The 12566-nt window shown below is 40.6% G+C and overlaps 1 protein-coding gene across 1 annotated transcript in view; it reads left to right on the top strand.

The window, feature by feature from the left end:
* The window catches only part of st6gal2a (ST6 beta-galactosamide alpha-2,6-sialyltranferase 2a), a 35395-nt gene that overhangs the window by 15251 nt on the left and 7578 nt on the right, over positions 1-12566 (top strand). Inside the window, exons 4-6 of the mRNA XM_071539250.1 lie at positions 5753-5850; positions 8618-8719; positions 10990-11164. Coding sequence (XP_071395351.1) covers positions 5753-5850; positions 8618-8719; positions 10990-11164 — 375 coding nt within the window. The remainder of the gene's footprint in view (positions 1-5752; positions 5851-8617; positions 8720-10989; positions 11165-12566) is intronic.

Below are 12566 nucleotides of genomic sequence, written 5' to 3' on the forward strand. Positions count from 1 at the left end.
GAAATACAGCATTGATCCTTGGGAGCCTTTGTGACGTCTCTTGATCTCTGGCAAGGACTGTGAAGGCAGAATGATGGGTTTGTTATGGTGTAACATGCAGAGCATTGATCTAAAACTCAATTTATCATGTAGGCCAGCAGCTAAACCATCGCCCTCAACATCATCATTTTGCTTGAGCACTTGTAAATGTAACACTGTGGGATGGTGCAGCAGTAGTGTATATAGGTGAAGTGTTAAATCTCAGTGAATATTTTTTTTGTGCCCAGGTTTTTGCACGATGTCGCCTAATTCACATGTCAAGCTGATTTTGAGCCGTGCTGAGCGTGTGCCTCATAAGCTATATGTCTTAGCGTGAATATGTGTGTGCTCTTCGTTCAGAGACTTTGGCAGCTCGTAGGGGAGTGGGGAGAGTGTGAACTCGGGGACAGATGGCTCACTTGAAAAAACGAAGAACCCCCTCTGGTAACCAATCAGGCTCCTTCACATCACATATAGCTTCATCTTCAGAAATTGCATTTCCTCGTGAGCTCGGCTGCCTAGAGCAAGCTCTGGCCTTGATATGGAGGCCTAGGGCTTTATAACATTCTTTCTCTGTACTGTACAGGCCTATATAGGCTCCTGCTGTCTTGGACTGCTCTGCTTATCGAAAGACCAGCAGACCAGACAGTGTTTGCTGGTAATCTGATGCACACAAGCGATAGAAACCTATATCTGCACTTGACCCAATGCCCACAGTTGGTTTTACAGTAGTGCTTACAATTGTGTCAGTGAAAAACACCAGTGTTGCACCTACCTACAGTCTTCCAACAGCGATGCCTCCCCCACTGCTGGAAACTTCCCCTGCTGCAAGATAAATCTGAAATCTGAGCATTGTCAGGTCAGGTTTATTTATAAAGCTGTTTTTGCAAACAGGTTTGCCACAAAGTCGCTTTACAGAAAACACAACAGAAATCCAGACTAAAAACAAGAGATGATAAAATGAAGGCTAATGAAATCAAATGCATAAAAAAAACTCCAAGTGATGGGGCCAGGGTGTGTGGAGATGATGATGATACTAATAATACTAATAATTCTAATAATACTAATAATATGAAACCTCATTGATGCCCATGGGTACAGCTAGATGATGATGTTATACTAGGTTTTGCAGCCTACAGTAGATCCCACTCTGAGTTTATCACATACATCCTTATGTCAAACAGCAGCAGAGTATTGGTTCACCGTCTCATCATCATGGTATTAAATATCTCAGAAAAAAATATTTTTTCCTGACAGCAGACTTAGTGACTTGATGAATGCGATAAATGTCATAAGCTCATTAATTATTGAACTGCCTCACAATGTTAGGCAAGCCTAACTTTGTTACATTCATTCTCCAGATTAGCTTCAGCAGGAAATCAAACTGCATTGATCCCTCTCTGTCTACTTGATCTTACCCTTGTGCCTTCCCTTCCTGGATGGCTGCATCCAGGAAGGGAAGGCTACCTGATTCTGAATAAGTTTATGATGCATGTGAAGATCAAAACCATTTTTTATGCCGCCCGCAGTTTTGTTAGATTGTCAGGTTTCTCAGTGGCTGCTGCACTGTGTTAATCAGATGAGAGCTTTATGTCTGTGGTTTCAGTCGAGACACATGCAGCGTGATGTGTGGCTGCCATCATGTGGCGAATGGACTAAACAGCATCCCCAACTGCATTAGCATCACCAGTATGTGTCCAGTGTGTTCTCTAGCTGCCCTCCTGTACTCTCCATACTCTCTGAATGAACAAACAAACAAAACAAAAAATAGCTTCAATAATACTGGCTCAATGTGTTATATCACAGCAGTATTATAATGTCAAAAGAAGGATGAGCGTAGGAGCACTTTACCAGATCTACGGTATCATCACCAGTGTTGGGCAAGTTACTGAAAATTCGTAATTAGTTACAGTTACTAGTTACTTCTCTCAAAAAGTAATTGAATTACTTTACCAATTACTGCATAATAAAAGTAATTAGTTACTAGGGAAAGTAACTTTTGCGTTACTTTTAAATGTCTGCTTCAATTCTCTTATTAATGCAAACATAGCTATATTATTTTAATGTTGCTGTGGCACAGTGTGGGACAAGACAACTGTCAAATTTTATCTATCATTGTACCCATTATCACTATGATGAAAATTAAGTAGTGGAACAATAAAACACAATAGATATGTTTTGATAGGCGTATTTATTGTAGCCTCGACAGGCCTTCAAATCAAGCATTAGTACACTCTTTTGGCAGTGTAAAATGAAATAACAACTGTTTCTCTGACATTTGTTGTGTTGTTTTGCTAGGTGCTTCAGAAGATTAGAATTGCTAGTCTTTGTGAATGAAAAAAGACTAAATGTGAATAAAGTTTTCACACCTGCACATAGACTACAGCTCACCACTATATCTTTGTCCTTTATCTCGAGGAGGGAAAAATAATGTCCGTTTTTCCAGGACAGTAAGCTTGCGCCTGAACTGTCGGCCATTGTGTGGGCCAAGTCACCAGACCGGTAGTCTTTTGATTCACTTGCGCCACCGTAAAGTCAGATGATCATAAACCGGATAATCCTCTGAAGTTGTCCGCTATTTTCACGTAAAGTAACGAGTAACGAGCCCATTTAAATTTCAGTAATTGTACAAAGTAAAAGTTCAAAGTTACAAAGTAACATGTTATTCCCAACACTGATCATCACCTTGTCTTGATATCCAGAACTAATAACTCTGCCTCTCTCAGATTTTATTTTGCAGGCGAGGCATATTAAGTTGAATGCCAATCAGCAGTATGTGTCAGCTAACCCTAACCCTAACCCTAAGTCTGACAATCACCACTTCTGTATGTTTCCAAAGTACCATGAGGCAACTAACAGAGTTCCAAAGAGGCCAAGCTGTTGCCGCTTGAATTGCAGGACCATCGGCCACAAAAACTGTACTAGTATTTAATGTGGCAAGAGGAACAGTCTCACAAATCATGACAACATGTGACAAACATGGTCAAACTGCATCAGCAAAGAGGAACAGTAGATGCAAGACAGGATTCACTCTCAGCAAAACTATATGTTGTGTTGTGAGCTTCATAAACTTGGTTATTTATGGCAGTGCTGGCATTCAGAAACCACTTATATCCAAGGCCAATGCAAACAGACACATTACTGGTGTAAGGAGCACAGAACCTGGAAGAAATATGGTCTGATGAGTCACCTTTCACCCATTTTCCTACAGCCTTCCTTAGCCCACAATGTCTACTGCCAGCTGTTAAACATGGTGGTGGATCTGTTATGATATATAACAGTCAAGGAATATGAAACCATTTTCCAGGACCAGGTGACCCTGTGGAGTAAAACACTGTTCCCTCATGATTTTCCCATGTTCCAAGATGATATTGCCCCCATAAACACTGCAGAGTGGTTTGATAAGTACCAGGATGAAGTCCAACACCTTCCATGGCCTCAGTCACCAGATCTAAACATCACTGAACCTTTATGGGAGCGCAGAGCGTGAAATAGTTTTCCACCTCCTTCATCCCTCAAAGAACCGAAGGCTTTCCTTCTTAAAGAACTACACAGGGTTAGGGACTCATATGAGAGCAGTACAGTGAGGGCTGAAGATGTTCTCAAGGCAAAGGGTGACTCTGCACCTTATTAGTTGCTTGATATTCATGTATTGTTAGGTGTCTGCCCATAAGCACCAGCACTTCCTCTGCTCAGCCATGATCCGTCAGTAGAGGGCGCTGCCAGTCCATTGCTTGGAAGCTTTGAGCTTGGGGAGCCAGTAGCTGACCAATGAGATCAGAAAACACTGTCTTGGAAACATAGGTAACATTTAAAACGTAGCCAAAATTAGTCATCATTTTAAATTGCAAGGATTGATCAGTCAATAAGTAGGGGATTATAGAGCTGACCCTTTTAGCTTTTTATTTTTTATTTTTTTACATATCAACTGTCATCAAAACAAAAATAAACACAGACCCTGTGAGTTGCACGGTTCAGCACACACACCTTCTCCTTGTCCCTTATTTTATTTGCCCTGCTCTCAATTCACACACACACACACACACACACACACACACACACACACACACACACACACACACACACCACACACACACACACACACACACATACACACACCTCTCTCAAAATGGTCAAGCCCCACCCACTTGTGAATGATGGCATCATTACTGCATAATATTAATACATGAATATAGATCATTCTAAGGCAGTAGCTTTTTATGTACTTCTGTGCCAACATAATTTAATTAACGATTAAAGAACAAGACTGACTACAGTAAGTGCTTCTCTATCAAGACAAACAACAGACACAGAAAGAAGTAGTTACAGTAGAGTACAGAGTCAGAGGAGAGGAAGGAGACATGGCCATGAGGGTGGTACTGGTTAGGGTAAGGTTAAACCAACAAACCAATATAGTGGAAAGACAAATATTATTAAATACTGTGAAAGCCTGTGATTTAAAAAGACAACACTGGTCCTGCCCGCCTTATTTCCTCAGGAGGGAAATCCAAAGAGTAGGCACTCTGTAGTCGTAGCCGCCCTCCTTCCAAAATCAGCCTCAGAGTATTTTCCTCAAAAGAGAACACAGGCTATTTAATTTTGGCTTTATCAGCAATATGTTGTCTTCTTTCGCAGGATCTAGATTTAGAAAAGCGGCTGCTTTGCGAAAGCGGTGCTGAGAGAATCCACCGGTCCAGCGTAGCCCTGCAGGGAACAGACATGTCTATATGAGAGAGTATTATTAGACGATGGGAATGTACGCTGTCAATGTCAAGCCAGTGAACATGTATTCCCCGGGTATTTGGAGAGGAGGTGTCATGCTGAATGCCAATCTGTGTTCTAGCAGTTGACTGGTGGCAGTGATGAAGGGGGATCAGACCCAAAGCTGGGAGATCATCCATTCTAGTGTCAGATCAACCCAGGAGGATCGTTCCTTCATGTTTCATACTGCTGATGAAGTGGAGGAGAGTGATCGATCACTGGACAGGCACAGATCACAAGTTTGTAATTATTACTATAACCATCCATCAAAGAGAGGTTGTCATGTTTGTGTGTGAAGGACATTATGAGAAGAATACAGCTCCTCTGTGGACCTGTTGACATGCATTACCATGATTCTTGGTAAAACAGTAGCATTTGCAAGTTACAGTATGGCTCTTGTTAGTGGTGCCTCTTCAATTACCTGCGTTAACAGCAGCCTGGCTGTTCCTATGAGACTGCCACTTATCGCTGTTGAATGGTCATCGTGGTCATAGTGTTGTCATAGTGACCGGTCACTTCTGCCACAAGCACTTAGACCAGTACATTGTCACCATCAGAATATCTACAAAAACATAGAGGGGGATCCAAGTCATTCAACAGAGAGGGTTTCTAAGTGTGTGTGTGTGTGTGTGTGTGAGTCAGTTCATATGCAAATGACAGTTCATGTACCAGACTACATGCCTTGTACATGTTTCAGTCATAATGTTGGTTTCAGCGATCAGGGTGTTTTACCACTGTGCCCTTTCACATTTCAATTATTTATGTTTTTTAGCTTTTGAAGTTGCCTTCAATTTTTAACAGCAAAAATGCTTAAAACATAGTTGGTAGTTCTCAAAGATAGTGGTGAATGCAAACTAACTGTGTAAACTAAGTCAATTTGATATTTTCAGATTGTCTTATTATAACATTGTCTATGCTTAACGTACAGTTCATTAACAGCTTCAGGTGATGTGCTCTTTGATGTGCCCTTCAGATACCCATGATGCAGTTTTGCGGTTCAATGCTGCTCCTACAGAGGGATATGAGAAAGACGTGGGGAACAAAACCACTATTCGCATCATCAACTCACAGGTGAGTTCATGTACAGCTTTGTATGATGAATGATTAATGTATGTGGCTCTGATTGGCTCTGACTCACTAAAACATGCATAACTCATATGGCCTGGCTGGCACATAAACAGTGATTTGAATATGAATCAATGATGACTTGCACACACACACACACACACACACACACACACACACACACACACACACACACACAAGGGCGAGGGCTGGTTGCCTTATGGTGCAGCTGACCTCCTCCATGTTGGGGTGCTGAGTGATCCCTTTGAAGAAAGCCTTTAATGGGCGAGGAGGCAAAGTGCCCAACCTCAGTGTGATGTGCAGAGAACATCTGCTCTCAGTGTTTCACTCCCACTCCCATCTCTCCAGCCTCAGGACTGTGAATGCTCTTCTATTCTGGCAACAAGCAAAACTATCAAAGAGCCTGATCTGCCTGCCTAAAGCTGAAGTATCCCACTGCTGTCAAATCAAATTGGTTTATAAAGTCACAGAACAACCAAGGCCACACTCCAAAAATTAAATTCTTAAAATAAGAAAAAAAAATTGTATGAAGAAAAAAAAATCTTCATATGAAAATGAGTAGGTTAAGAATTGACTTTTTTGAAAATTCTAACAACCATATTCTTATAACAAGAATCCCTTTTCTAGGCTGAAGGAGCCACATTTTTCTTCACTCAAAAAATATATTTCTTAATGCAAGAAATATATTCTTCCATCAAGAATCCTTTTTTTGGGAAGCAATTCTCCTGTGAAGACATCCATTTCTTCATCCAAGAAGACCAGTTCTCATACCAAGAAAACAAATTCTTAAATTGAGAAAATTAATTCTTATATTGCGAAAAATAGTTCTTAGATCGAGAAAATGTATTTCTTCATGGAGAAAGGTGTTCTTATTTTAAGAAATTGAATTCTTATATGGAGAAGATGAATTCTCACATTGGAAACAGTATTCTTATGTAGAGAATACGAATTCTTGCATTGATAAACTCCATTCCTATATGGAGAAAATTAATTCTCTCATTAAAAAATTGAATTCTTATGTGAAGAAATACATTTTCACATTGGAAAAACTAACTTCCTATATATAAGGAAAAAACTCTTGTGTTTAGAAACAGTATTCTTATGTAGAGAAAATTAATTTTTACATTGAAAAATAGTTCTTAGATTGAGAAAATAAATTCATAGAGAAAGATATTCTTGCATTAAGAAACTGAATTCTTATATGGAGAAGATACAGTATATTCTCACACTGAAAACTGAATTCTCATTACAAAAAAAGCAATTCTTAAAGTAAGAAAAACTAGAAATAACCGCCTTGCGGTTGTATGCCTCCGCCAATAAACTTTGTTTTATCATTGCAAGGACAGTTGCAATTGATTGATTATTGAACATAGATAATTAATGTGATTATTAGGTCAACTTAAAGGATTTTGGTGTCTGCAAAAGTAAGTGACAGCACTTCCACCGTTTTTGTAGAATGACCCAAGATCGTTTTCTCAGCTACAGTGGTAAGCAAAACATTATGATGTCACAGTGAAGTTGACCTTTGAACTTTTGGATATAAAATGTCATCACTTCATCATTTTATCCTATTAGACATTTGTGTGAAATTTTGTCATAATTAGCGTATGAATTCTTGAGTTATGGCCAAAAACGTCTTTTGTGAGGTTACAGTGACCTTGACCTTTGACCTTTGACCACCAAAATCTAATTAGTTCATCCTTGACCTTGAGTTCCTGAAATATCGCGTTCACGAGAATCGGACGGACGGACGGACGGACAACACGAAAACATAATGCCTCCGGTCACGGCTGTCCGCGGCACAGAGGCATAAAAATCTTGTATGAAGAAATGCCATTCTTCATATGAAAATGAGTAGGTTAAGAATGGACTTTCTTGAAAATTCTAAAAACTGAATTCTCATTACAAAAAAGCAATTCTTAAAGTAAGAAAAAAAATCTTGTATGAAGAAAAAAATTCTTCATATGAAAATGAGTAGGTTAAGAATGGACTTTCTTGAAAATTCTAACAGACAAACGGAGCCATATTATTCTTCACTCAAGAAATTATTTCTTCATTAAAAAAAAGTAAATTCTTATCTGAAGAAATATATTTCTTGCATTAAGAAATATATTTCTTAATGCAAGAGCAATTAGGGGCTGAGCGAATCAATGCGCTACACGCAGTTCTACAATTAAATAGTGGAAAAATAATATATTGTGGCGGTCAGTGCTGATATTGTGGCGGGCCGCCACAAAGTTTTCTATGTGTGGGAAACCGTGGTAGACCCTGGTAGAACGAACAGGTACGGGAGGGGTAACTTAGAGTGAGGGGAGATCGTCCACTAGTTAATCGATCGTGGATGGTGTCGTTCTCTTGGACGGATATAAACATAAAAAAATGCTAAAATGGGTCGCCAAATATACTTTGGCGGCCGTTAATATACCTGGGCGGCCCGCCCAAGTAAAGTCTATGTGTGGGAAACACTGAGTATGATGCCCACACACCATAGTCAGCTTTAATCAAATAAAATGTAATTTTCCAACAACAAAATTGTGGCTAGTGAAAATGCTGAGTGGCTAGTAACTTTGGAAAACCACTAGCTACGGTGGCTGGTGAGCAAAAAAGTTAATGTCAAGCCCTGGTCCTGATGGAAGCACCTATGTATGAACGCAAACAACCGCAAGGTGCTTTTGTTGAAAAAGCTACTACATAGAAAATACTGGAGTGTGTACATTTTGCTTTACATTTAAACTGCATTTCCGTCTTGTAGATTTTGGCCAATCCTAAGCATCGATTCAACACAAGCTCCCTCTACAAAAATGTGACTCTGGTGGCCTGGGACCCTGCACCTTACGCTGTCAACTTACACAAGGTATGTTTTTGTTATCATTTTGTTTTACTCACTCACACACACACATACACACACACACACACACACACACACACACACACACACACACACACACACACAGAACCATAGGAGTCTCAGAGAGCCCATTATGCTAAATCTAGCACAGCACTCCACCCTAGTTGACTTTGAAAGACAATGAAAGCGTTTAAATGGCATCATCTAAAGATCGTGGGTTGTGGGATCCTGACACCAAGGTCATGGTGAATGAATAGAAATCGGGCTGTTTGCAATTCTAATGAGTTGCATGTAGGCGAGGCCGTGCATGGAAAGGTTACACTAGTTTGTCATTGTAAGATAGTGACCCATATAGCGGGCCATGTCATACACACAAACACATCATCACTGCTCATCACACCTTGACTTTATTCCCCTCCTCCCTCTCCCTCGTATCCTCAGTTATTATTCTTTTTACTTTCCTTCTACTCTTATCCATCTCTGCCCCCTAGACCCGGCCTCCACCTGTCCTTGAAATAGCAATCTGATTTCACCCTTCGCTTTACCACAAATGTACACCACGCTTGTGTCCACACGTACTGACCATGTATGTGTTCATGGTGATTAGTTGGGATCCCATTGCTGTTTATATCTGTCAGTTTCCCGATAAATTCCCTCCACTGAAGCCTGCAGCCCCTTATTTTCTGACTTCTGCGTCATCCAAGGACCAGCGAGATCAACTTCCCACTTCTCTACCTCCTCCATTCTCTTCCCTTTTCCCTCTTCTCCATTTGTTTTTGACTCTTCTTTGTACCCAATTATTCATATTCAGATAATGGTCTGTTATCACAATCAGTGAGGGAACAGACCGCCGACTGGGCTGAAGCCATCGGGTTAATTCCCAGGGAATCGCACTTGGCAATTGAAATTGGATTGCACTTCTCAGTTTCCCTGCTCTTTTAATGATTTCAATTATTTACTCAATTTGTGTTGTTATCTGGCAATATTAATTATTATTATTATGACTTTCTCTGTCCCTATAAATTGTCTATTTTCCTGTCTGAGTGCTTAGTGGCCAATAACAAAACCACTCGTCCTTCCAAAGCCAGCCAAGTCAGGTCTGAGTGTGCTTAACCTTTTGTTTTCTGTAGGAGCGAGGTCATCGCTGTGAACTCTGGCATTTTCCAGGCTTCCTCCAAGTCGTAACGCTGCCAGTTGGGAATTGAAGCCCTGTAGACACATAATGTAAAACGGCTCATTTAAACGAAGATTATCAGAAAAGGGGTTGATTAGTTATTAAATCAACAATCAACAGTAAGCTTATGTTTTTTATTATGTATTTCAGCAGATTAAATTGGCCTTTCAAGAAAAACATGAGTTGAAATATAGCCAGCAAATGGCCAGCATAAGACTGTTAATGTATGCGTCCAACCTGCTTGTCTCTTGTTCATTACAAACCCAATTTAGTGCCACTGAACAGACTACATGAAGGGGCAACTTCAAGCAATTAAGCTTTGCTGTTACTGTAACCTTTTAACCTCATATTACATACATGTACCAAATCCATGCATATATGTGTATATGTTGTCTCAGTCCTATCCTTAAGAAGTAAGATTGAGTGCATGCGACATCGGGTGATAATACGTGTGTATGGTGCTAGTTTTTCCTCAGGGTTGAGTCAAAAAGGAGAAAGTAGCTGAAAATAAGTATTCCATTCATCGTCTGTATTTGATAATATCTGAGCAGGCAGTCACACCTCAGCCTTTTCTGTTACACAGCATCAGTCTTCTTTCAGCCTTTTCAATCTTCCTGTGAAGGAAGACATGACGGAGACAGATGAATTGGAGAAAAGGCACAAGAATGAACAGCATAGGAGAAAATGAGAAAGGGAAAGAAACAAGACAAGGGAAAAGGAGATTTTCCATAAAGGACATAATGGCTTGTATACATCTTGCAACTCTGCATATGTTTTTCCTTTATAGAGCTATTTCTCAACAAATACCAGTGAGAAGCCTTATCCTGCAGCTCTCACCTGCCTCAGAGTCTCTTTGTCTCATCTACCTGATCACGACAGCTTACCCTGCACTACCATCTGTCCTATAAAACAATAGGAAACATGTTTATTGCCCAAAAAAATGGGGGGATGAGTGTGTAGAGTGAAACAAAGCGTGGACAGATGGGAGTCAGTGGAAAGTCGAGACATTCTGCTCATGGCAAAATGTGTCCATTCTTCTGAGTGGACTGAACTGTAATGTCTTGTTTTTGTTGCCCCCCCCCCCTTCCTCATTCTTCCTCAGTGGTATGCTAGTCCAGACTATAACCTGTTTGGTCCGTATATGGAGCGCCGGAGGCTCCATCCCGCCCAGCCCTTCTACGTCCTTCACCCCAGCTATGTGTGGCAACTCTGGGATGTGATTCAGGGCAACACTCAGGAGACCATCCAGCCCAATCCACCCTCATCTGGCTTCATAGGTGAATACACACACACACACACACACACACAAACACACGCGCTGTACATGCAATACATGTCTGTTCTCCTTCAGTCTCTGATGTACTTTTATATCTTTGTTTTGCTTGCTTATGCCTTCTGGAACAGGCAGACACACACACACACACACACACACACACACACACACACACACACCCTTGTGTACTGACAGAGATGATGAAATTGTCTTGGTCTTCCTCTGATGCTGTGTGCATTGTGATATTGTCAGCAGGCAGCTTGACTCTGCAATGCATTCCAAAGCAGCGGATCTGCACATGGGGTGGTGGACATGCGGACATGTGGCCGCTGTAGCCCCGTCTCTCAGCCTGTCCAGCATGTCAGTGTCCACCTCGCATGTTTGTCTCTTCCACTGCGATGCTCAGAAGTCACAATGTGTGCCCTCACACAGCTGCACACCATAAAACTGACAATAATGGCTGGGGCCTTTTTTTACCTCAACAAAAGAACCTTTTATTAGAGACAGGCTATTATTAGAGACAAGTCATTATTTCTTTTGGCAGGTCCACAGTACTGGTATACGAACATGTGATGGAATTTACCATATTCTTTAAAGAACGGTGCTGCTCAAATTTATACAACTATACCTGTTCAGGTCTATAGCCTAAAAATATTACTGGTATAGATAACTGATGTCAGATACTACTACTACTACTACTACTACTACTACAACTATAACTACTACAACAACAACATCAGAACAAGTAACTACTTTATAAAAAAAATGTAATTTTATTATATTTATTAATTAATAATTGTGAATTAAAACAAGCTCTCTGTCAGGTATTGACTAACAAACAGGAGCACTGCTGCATACTGACCCAAGCAGCAGAGTTATGTTTGCCCATGCAGTGGTTTTCAATCCTGGTCTGCTTTTCTATCCTACCAGCTAGATAATTGCCTTTACCTCATGTCCCAGGTGTGAGTCAGTACCTGATTAGATGCTACAATGAAAACCAGCAGGTTTCTGGATCCTAAGGACCAGGATTGATAACCAGTGGCTTAATAAATTTCAAGGCTTTCGCACAACTATCTGTATCCATGGCAACATGATACACATGTCAGCGTGTTCCACTATATGCAAAGTAAATTTTTGGTAATATAATGATATTTTTGACTCCTTTTTGATAATTCTGCCATATTTCGTTCACCTGGCTGTTATTGGGGACCGGCCTTCATTTACACACACAACTCTCCTGGCTGTTGTTCACGATCACTATTTGAGCCTCTTGTCTTTATTGGAAATCTTCCGGTATATCAACATGTTCTCATTCATAGCTTGTTGTTACATCATCTGCTGTCATTACACCTCACTTATGTATGTCTAGGGCCAGTTGCCATGGCTACGTGGCAAATGGTAGTGGT

The sequence above is a fragment of the Centroberyx affinis genome, unplaced genomic scaffold (assembly GCF_046629955.1).
Source record: "Centroberyx affinis isolate AG114_WGS23_722 - 3 ecotype Tasmania unplaced genomic scaffold, CSIRO-AGI_Caff_v1 ptg003428l_1, whole genome shotgun sequence".
NCBI classification, from domain to species: domain Eukaryota; kingdom Metazoa; phylum Chordata; class Actinopteri; order Beryciformes; family Berycidae; genus Centroberyx; species Centroberyx affinis.